The sequence below is a fragment of the Suncus etruscus genome, chromosome 7, assembly GCF_024139225.1.
Source record: "Suncus etruscus isolate mSunEtr1 chromosome 7, mSunEtr1.pri.cur, whole genome shotgun sequence".
NCBI lineage: Eukaryota > Metazoa > Chordata > Mammalia > Eulipotyphla > Soricidae > Suncus > Suncus etruscus.
The window spans coordinates 88,756,499-88,766,387 of NC_064854.1; the positions used below are offsets into that span (position 1 = coordinate 88,756,499).

The following is a 9,889-nucleotide window of genomic DNA, read 5'->3' on the forward strand; positions in this document are numbered from 1 at the left end:
CTGCTCGCTGGTGACGCCGCGGCCCCGAGTCGGGGAGTGCTTAGCTCCGGCCCTGGCGCGCGCGGTAGGTGTCTCCTCCCGGGCCGCTTTAGACTTCGGCCGAGTTGCAGGACCGGGCTGCCGGGTCCGCACTGCGCGTCTGGGTTTGGGTCGGGTGGTGCCTAGTCTATCACCGATCCCCCCGACTCTCGATGTGGTTGGTGGTTTTCCGAACCGGACTGCAGTTTTGTTGATCCCTTTCCTCTCCAAGGGAAAAAGCACTTGACAAAGTCGCAACTCCGATTCTGAGGATGGCCGTTAGGTCCAGTTCGGTGGAAATTCCCGGCGGGCCCTGCTGGAAGTAATTGCCGCTGCGCCGTGTTTTGTACTTGAGCTCTTAGCTAAAGCCCCGAGGCCTCCGTTTCCTTCAGTGCTCTCGGTGGTTCTTCAGATCCACGCAGTTTCGTGGCTGAAGGTACAATAAGTGAGTTCCTCCTCATCTGGAATTGCCTTTTCTGGTACAGGCTAATTTAGTATGGAGTTTATCTTTCAAAGCTTTGGAAACTTCAACTGTCTTTCATTCTATCTATCCCGAAGTAACCGGACGCTTAACTCTCCGGTAACGTTGAGAAGATAGGCACGATTGGTTTTGTGCCTTCTGTTTCCTTCAGTTATTTTTCTTTTTTAAATTTGTATCGAGACCTTTTGAATCACAGGTTTTTAATAGTTGTATTTCAGGCCTACGGCGACAGCGAATTAGGGGCATTCCCAGCACCAGTGGTGACCTTCTGGGCTTGGGCATTTAGATCTGACCTTTATTTCACACACACACACACACACACACACACACACACACACACACACACACACTCACACATTCACACACACACACACACATTCCCAGCACCAGTGATGACCTTCTGGGCTTGGGCATTTAGATCTGACCTTTATTTCACACACACACACACACACACACACACACACACACACACACACACACACACACACACACACACACACACACACAATATGCTCCTCCTGAGACCACTTCACCCCTGTGTCCCATCCACTTTTTTTTTTCTTTTCTCAGTTTGTGGGAGGACATAGAAATATGAGGCAGAATAGTATGATTCATGTTCTAAGGTTTTATGAAAAAGGCAGGAGACCCTATCTAGAAGATATAAATACAGTTAAAAGAAGAAAAGGGGGGGCAGATGTAGCAAGTTTTTTTTAATAGGTACGGTAAACGTTGGGAAAAAGTATAAAGGAAATTCCCTTGGCCTAAGAGATACAGGGTATCTCAAACAATGAAGCATATTGTCAGATAAGACTGCTTACAGGCTCAGAGCATGTTACCAGTAGTTGTCCAACCCCAAGGTCTTTCTTTGTGGTCCTAGGAAATGTTACAGATCTGCTCTTGTGAGGTTTTTTCGGTTTGTTTTTCTTTCAGCCCGAGTGGACTGTCATTCCAGGGCCCTGGAATTGTGACCCTGGGGAACTGACTTTTCTGAGTGAAGGTAACTAGCCAAGATTACTCCTAACAGTAAAATTGTAGTATAGTGGAATATGGAGAAACAACATCTAAAGTGGAATTATTTTTGCATCTGAAAGGCCTCATAACAGAGTCAGAAGATCATTAACATAACTTTTTTTTTGGAGGTTTGTCCTATAGTTGTATAGATACTTCGTGCCGGCAAAACCAGTCTTCCTGAAATATCACATACGTTTTTTGCAAGTAACTGGACTTTGCGGGACTTTCCTATCCAACTTTCAGTTTTTTTCTCCTTTAATAGCTCCAATCATAATGATTCCAAACAACACACATAACTTCTTTTTCTTTAAAGAAATTCTCCTTGCCTCCCATATTTGGAAAACAGTTCAAAGGCATCTTGAATTTATCTTCCAAACTGAAACACTTCTTTGTTGTGCAAGGGTGGAGGACACCCTGTTTAGGGCTACTTATGGTTCTCTCAGGGTTTACTCAGGGCTCTCTAACTGGAGTTGGCTGTGGGCAAGCATGAGCTTTAACAAACTCTGTCTTTTCTTTCTTTTCTTTATTTGTTTATTTTTTTTTGACTTTTGGCCACACCCGGTGACTCTCAGGGGTTACTCCTTGCTATGCACTCAGAAATCAGAAATTATTCCTGGCTGGGTGACCATATCCATGCCTGGAATCAAACCCAGGTCCGTCCTGGGTCAGCTGCGGCAAGGCAAACACCCTACTGCTGCGTTATTGCTCTGGCCCCCCCGTCTTGTTTTCTTAATTGTTCTAGTAATCCTGCTTCAGGCCCCTTCATCTGGAGCTGGACTCTAGTGTTGAACCAGAACCTACTCAGAACCTAGTCAGAGGAAGGAATATTGTCATATCAATAATTTTTGTGCTAGACTTTAAGATTTTTCATTTAAAATTATTCCTAATATATTTTAAATTTTACCTTGTTATCCTAAACAGAGACTATAAGAAAATTTATCTGACTTCTTTACCAACAAAAAAGTCATTCTGACACAAAATAACTCACAACTGGCAATCTTATATATAAAAATGTATAATGATTGCAAGGTTGATTAAGGTATTTATCTTGCATACAGGCAGCCTGGTTTGATTAACAGCACTGTAGATGATTCTTCAGTTCATTTTGAAAATTAAGATTTTTACAACTTAGTTGTCTTTTTTACTACAGTTGGAAGTTATGGATGATAAGCCCAATCCTGAAACCCAGAGTGAGAATTCAAAACTTCTCTTCTCCTTTGGAGTCATAGCAGATATTCAATATGCTGATTTAGAAGATGGCTATAATTTTTATGGAAATAGGCGGAGATACTATAGACATAGTGTTCTTCACTTAAAGAATGCTATTGAAGACTGGAATAAAGAAAGCAATACACCATGTTGTGTACTTCAGCTTGGTGACATCATTGATGGATATAACGCACAGTTTAAAACAGCAGAAAAGTCACTAGAACTTGTTATGAACATATTCCAAATGCTTAAAGTCCCTGTTCACCATATATGGGGAAATCATGAATTCTATAACTTCAGCAGAGACTATTTAACGAACTCTAAACTTAACACAAAATTTCTAGAAGACCAGATTGTACATCATCCTGAAACTGTACCCTCAGAGAATTATTATGCTTATCATTTTGTACCATTCCCAAAATTCCGGTTTATTTTACTGGATGGCTATGATTTGAGTGTTCTGGGTGTGGAGCAGTCTTCTCCAAAGTACCAGCAGAGTCTGAAGATATTGAAGGAGCACAATCCAAATACGGAATTAAATAATCCTCAAGGTGAATTATTTCTTTGAGCCGAAAATCTAACATATTGTCTTTAAATTCTCCAGCTACTTTTTATTCAGCAGAAGAAGAACTATAAGATTATATTTTTGTTGTTCAGAGTCAGTATTTCTCACAAGCCTCCTGGCAAGTGTATCAGCTACTCTTATTCCAAGATTTAACAGCAGAATATCTGTTCTGGCCCATGGACGTTTTGTAGTTAGCAACTCAGAAGGTGTAATCAAGTACCGATAGTATCACCTATTTTATTGGTGGGATGGAGGGAACAAAAGAGGTATGTATTCAGAACAGATAATAAGTGGAATGGAAACAAGTTTATCTTAGTAATAGATACTACCAAAAACAGAAAGAGACTGGAGGAACTTTGTCAGTTTGTTGTCACATATTGTCTCTCCATGGGAGAGAAACTTTAAGCCGAAACCTGTATAATACAAAGGAGTCAAAAGGATCAGAGGACAGAGTACTTGAAAGGGAAAAATCATGCTAAAATGTCTAATGAAATAAAGCTTCGATATTAAAGATGCAGAGAAAGACATGTAGGATGGAAATAAGTCTACTATGTATTATTTCTAGTATAGTATAGTGGGAAGCTCAGTGAAATTAATAGCATATAAAGATGAGTGCAATATGCATGTTGCTCCAAATTCCTAGGGTAAATTTAAATTTTTAAAAAATTTAATTTTCATAAATTGTTCCACATTTGCTAAAGTTGAATAGTTAAGGACAATTTGACATTTAATGGGTCTAACTTGTTAATTCATTTTAGGACTTTCTGAGCCTCAGTTTGTCCAGTTTAATGGTGGATTTAGCCAGGAGCAGCTGAAGTGGTTGGATGAAGTTCTTACATACTCTGACACAAAACAAGAAAAAGTAGTGATTGTCAGTAAGTATCAAAGTGATTTGGCTACACACTAGCTCTTTAATTTGTTTTAGATTCACACCCTGCTGGGCTTACTGCCTGTCTCACTGCTTAGGAATCATTCTTGGCAGAGCTAAAAGGGCCACCTGTCGAATTGTAGTGCTAGGGACCAAACCTAACATGGCCTAGGTAAGACAATCACCATGCCTAGACTCTATACTTGCTATGTTTTTTATACATCTAGACTCTATACTTGCTATGTTTTTTAATAATGTAGAAAGTTACATTTTAAACCGTGCTAACAATATATTATGATATGCTTTCTGTAGAATGAATGTTAACTTAAATTTTTTTAAAGCAAATTTTTATGTAAGGTTATATAAAGTTGAGTCAGGAGAAAACAAAAAGTGCATTTTGCCAAATAGTAGATCCTATAAATTAACCTTTCTGGTTTCAAAGTAGGAATTGTACCCAAATGAAATCAATTTATGTAGTAATAATTAGTTGAATTTCTCAGTCTCCATTTCAGTCCCCATTCCAGACCTTAAATTTAATATTTGGAGACATATCTATCAGTCGTGACCACTAGAGATCCCTATTGCATAGATAGAAAGCAAAGCTGGTTTAACAGGGAAAAAGTTAAGAGATTTCACCTGGCACTTCACCACTATATCTGCCTGCTTTGTGACTTCAAGGAAATATAGTTTGTATTTATTTATTTATTTAGAGTCACTTTTGACATATTTACAACAATATGTTGTAGGAATCTGCAGGTGCTTAAAATAAACTTAGAAAAGGGTATGCTAAAATTTGAAATTAGATTTCTGGTGTGGCTGGTATACTTGGTATCAAATTGATATGACATAATGTAATAGAAAACTGAACTGAGTGTCATAAATGAAGGGATGCCATTCTACATAGCTCATTTATGCAGTTAGCTTTATTATTGGACAGATATTGATTGTAAAACCATAGTGTTTTTTAAAAACTACATATTATGGAAACCCTTTCAAAATGATAGTCTATTTACTAAGAAATTTTGCTATTGTATTCAAATGTAGTTCTTATTGATCTTCCACTGATACAATTTTAAATTTGCTAAATTTGAATGACTTTCTGAAGGAAAATATGACATTTAACGATTCTAACGATCTTAACCACCTTTTTAATGGTGGAGTAGGAATGTCTGCTTTAAATGGAATATCAAATGTTATTCAAATCTTAGAAAATTTAAAGATGTGTTCCTGGAAAGTTGATTTTATGTAAATGATGTGACAATATAGGAGCTTACAATTAGTTGTCTCCAAATTGTTTCTGATTTTTAGGGTTTTTTTTTGTTTGTTTGTTTGTTTTTTGTTTTTTTTTTTACTAAGTTGTTACTATCGAGAATATTTGACCTGGAGATTATGTTCATTTAATTTTGCAGGAAATTGAATGTGAAGTGTGCCACTGCTCTGGCTCCTGAAGAGATTAGATTTTATAGTAAAAAATTGTACAACTACTGGTAGCAGGAATAATAGCACAGTGGACAGTTCCTGTCACACAGCTCACCTGATTTTAATCCCTGTCATCCCTTATGTTCCCCTGAGCCTGCCAGGAGTAATTTCTGAGTGCAAAGCCAGGAGTAACCTCTGAGTAATTTTGGATGTGGCCACAAAAACAAAACAACAAAATAAAAAAAAATTATACAGCTAATGCAGCTACTGATAGAACTGAAATTAGAATCCATGTTATCTCAATCCCTTTTACTACTTTTTCCTATTTCTTCCTAATACCCATTTGTTTTTATTTATATCAGTATACTATTTATGCTAACAATCATTTAAATTTCTTATGTTTTGTTCTAGAGACTAGAATATATGCTGTATATACTATAATTAATATATAGTTATGCAGTAATATGCAATTTGTTTGGATACTATAAGTTTTAGATAAGCAAATTTTAAGTACCTTACATATTCCTAGCAAAGTTTAAAATTGACTTATAAAAATGTTGTTTCACTGTTTGGCTGTTGCTCACTTCTTTGTCCAGGCAGTTCAAAAGATAGCATTTCTATATGGTAACATCAAACACTGCAGGATAGTAGGAGGATAGGGTAGAATTTAAGAATTAAATATAAATAAATATTTAATATTTATTTAAATAATAAAATAAAATTAAGAATTTAAATTGAAATTAAGAATTTAAGAATATAAATATAAGTTTCAGTTACTTATATTCTATTAGATATTATCATTTATCAATGGGAATGTTGAACAGTTTGGATATGTGATTTAAATTCAAAATAGAGATTTAGGTTGTGTCTGTAAGCAAGGAAGTTGGGAGAAATAAGTAAGATTTCTCGCCAAACCATTAGGTATAAGAAATGAGGCATACAGACCATGTATTAATACTTACAATAAAACATTGAAGAAATAGGGGACAGCGCAGGAGATTGAGAATTAGTGGCCATTCAGTTTAGAGGAAAACTAAGAGGACAGCATTAGAAAAATGGATGGTACTCTAAAAGTCAAGTTTTTATTTTTTTAAATATCTTTATTTAAGCTCCTTGATTATAGACATGATTGTAGTTGGGTTTCAGTCATATAAAGTCACCAGTGCAACATTCCCATCATCAATGCACCCCATGTTCCTCCCCTCAACCCCATCTGTATTCAAGACAGGCTTTCTACTTCGCTCACTCATTGACATTGTTATGAAAGTTGTCAGTGTAGTATTTCTCTAACTGCACTCACCTCACCACTATTTGTGGTGAGCTTTGTATCATAAGTCCTTTCAGCCCTCATCTCTATAGTCTCTGGGCATTATTACAATAATGTCTTTTCTTTTTCTTTTTTTTGGTTTTGGGCCACACTCAGTGATGCTCGGGTTACTCCTGGCTATGTGCTCAGAAATTAGTCCTGGCTTGGGGAACCATATGGGATGCCAGGGATTGAACCGTGGTCCATCCTAGGGCTAGTGCAGATGCCTTACTGCTCTGTGCCACCAGCCCCTGTCTTTTTTTTTTTTTTCCTTAAAACACATAGATGAGTGAGACTATCTGTGTCTATTTCTCTTCCTCTGACTTATTTCACTCATCACAATAGATTCCATGTATAGGAAAATTTCATGAAAAGTCAAGTTTTTAAAGAAGAGAATAATTTTGTCTCAGGAGCTACAGGAATTTGATAATGAACCCATCTGGCATCTATATTTAGAACATTAGCCTTATAGTTTCAGAGCATGGAAAGTATGTAGCGATGAAAGAGAGAAACTGGGTGGTAAGCATTAATACATAATTTATTCTAGCTTTTCTGTTTTTAATCAACTACTACCACAGATTGACAGAGAGAAAAAGAAAGTGATTAAATGGGAAGAAGCAAAGACCACTGTAGTCCCTGCCTATATGCCATAGTAATGTTGTGGCATAAGGACTTCAGAAGTCCCACTCATGGTTCTACTGCCCACTTATCTATTTGAGACCTGCTATAAATTTTACTTGCTTTAATTCAGTTTTCTGATCTGTAAATTGACTGCGTCTCTTTTGCTTTCATGAAGGTAAAATAGGGTACTCAAGAGGTACTTGGGAGGTCCAGGGGCTCCTCTTCAATCATTCTTGGCATTCCTGGACAGTGGTTTGATGATATTGCCCAGTAATACTTGGTGCAGGTGTTTGGTTAGGCAATTTGCGATCTGGGGGTAGGGACTATGAGGCCAAGTGATGCTCAGATTCATGTGGTGCCAGCAATAAAGGCCTGGCAAATAAACTGTGGTCAGCCATAGATGTAAGGCAAATGTCTTAACCCCTATACTAAACCCTAGTACTATTTCTCTGACCTCCGTGGCCTATTCTTAAACTTTGAGAGTAGATTTTCTCATATTTAAAGAAATCAACATATCGAGCTCCCATATGATCCAGCTATACCACTCCTAGGAATATACCCTAGGAACACAAAAATACAGTACAAAAACCCCTTCCTTACACCTATATTCATTGCAGCACTATTTACCATAGCAAGACTCTGGAAACAACCAAGATGCCCTTCAACAGATGAATGGCTAAAGAAACTGTGGTACATATACACAATGGAATATTATGCAGCTGTCAGGAGAGATGAAGTCATGAAATTTTCCTATACATGGATGTACACGGAATCTATTATGCTGAGTGAAATAAGTCAGAGAGAGAGAAAAACGCAGAATGGTCTCACTCATCTATGGGTTTTAAGAAAAATGAAAGACATTCTTGCAATAATAATTTTCAGGCACAAAAGAGAAAAGAGCTGGAAGTTCCAGCTCACCACAGGAAGCTTACCACAAAGAGTGATGAGTTTAGTTAGAGAAATAACTACATTTTGAACTTTCCTTATAATGAGAATGTATGAGGGAAATGGAGAGCCTGTTTAGAGTACAGGCGGGGGTCGGGTGGGGAGGAGGGAGACTTGGGACATTGGTGATGGGAATGTTGCACTGGTGATGGGTGGTGTTCTTTACATGACTGAAACCGAAAAACAATCATGTATGTAATCAAGGTGTTTAAATAAAATAAAAAAGAAATCAACATATTAGAATATGGGTATATCATGCTTATATCAATGTATTAGAATATGGTTTTATTCTTACCAGCATCTTCCCCATATCTGGCTCCCTTTGCAGACCACTGTGCATGGATTTCCTTGGTTTCCTTGATGTTTCAGTGTCTTGTAGAAATCTTAGGATTTCTGCCTCTACAACTGCCTGCTTATATGTGAGCAATACTCATTCTTCTTTGGTGTGTTCCAGGCATGGTTGTAGATTATTCTGCTTTCAATTCTTTTGGATAATGAGGTTAAAATATACTTTTTTCCCAATTACTAATTCATACCATTTATTTTGATGAAAGATCGATTTCTTAATTATCTTCTAACATTTCTTTTTTCTTTAATAGGCCATATTCCCATTTATCCAGAGGCCTCTGATAGTGTGTGCCTGGCCTGGAATTATAGAGATGCCCTAGCAGTGATTTGGTCTCACAGATCTGTGGTGTGTTTCTTTGCCGGTCATACTCATGATGGTGGCTACTCAGTGGATCCTTTTGGTGTGCACCATGTCAATTTAGAAGGGATTATTGAAACCGCTCCAGAAAGTCAGGCTTTTGGTACAGTTCTTGTCTATCCTGATAAAATGATATTAAAAGGGAAAGGTAGGGTTCAAGACAGAATAATGAATTATAAGAAAGAAAATGATTTTAACCTTATTTTTCAGTAATCTTTTTATATAATAAAATGTATATCATGTGAATTAGCTTGTATTCTGAAATGGCATTTTTGATAATATATCCAATACTGAAATTTAGAAACAAAATGAATGAAAGTGGGATGAATGAATTAGCAAGGAAGGAGACTGTGAAGTGGGAATGAAGACCATTAAAATTAACTTTCTTACCTGAAAGTTGTTAACTTTTTATAAGGAGAATATATTGATGTATTAGTTTTAAATTTAAAATTCTTAATAAAATTGAAATAAAATAAACTGTGTAAATGTGTTTTTTGGGCTTCTGGGAGATAGGGACTGAGAATACCATCGTATACTTTTCTAGGCTAGTATTGTGACTATAAACAGAAAATAGCTATTTTACAGGCCAATGGGAGCATTTACACAGTAAATTACACAGTAGTTTCTCATGCAATGGTATAAGAAGTCAGGTTAATGTGTAATCATGACTCTCACAAATGAGGGCCAAAGTGCAATGTTCATGTGGACTGTATAAGCTACAGCTGATAGATAGGTAAATT

At 36.9% G+C, this 9,889-nt stretch overlaps 1 protein-coding gene across 1 annotated transcript; it reads left to right on the plus strand.

Annotated features, from left to right (window-relative positions):
- Positions 1-203: 203 nt before the first annotated feature.
- ADPRM (ADP-ribose/CDP-alcohol diphosphatase, manganese dependent) lies at positions 204-9,626 on the plus strand. Its single transcript, XM_049776930.1, has 4 exons — positions 204-463; positions 2,661-3,270; positions 4,043-4,159; positions 9,043-9,626. Exons 2-4 carry the CDS (start codon positions 2,670-2,672, stop codon positions 9,360-9,362), a joined length of 1,038 nt encoding a protein of 345 aa, XP_049632887.1. The 5' UTR covers positions 204-463; positions 2,661-2,669; the 3' UTR covers positions 9,363-9,626.
- The last annotated feature ends 263 nt before the right edge of the window (positions 9,627-9,889 follow it).

Excerpts from the sequence above, each read along its gene's own strand:
- ADPRM (XM_049776930.1), top strand. The coding sequence starts at position 2,670 with ATGGATGATAAGCCCAATCCTGAAACCCAGAGTGAGAATTCAAAACTT. Across the intron at positions 3,271-4,042 it reads GGAATTAAATAATCCTCAAG|GACTTTCTGAGCCTCAGTTT; the intron begins GTGAATTATTTC and ends AATTCATTTTAG. Across the intron at positions 4,160-9,042 it reads AGAAAAAGTAGTGATTGTCA|GCCATATTCCCATTTATCCA; the intron begins GTAAGTATCAAA and ends TTTCTTTAATAG.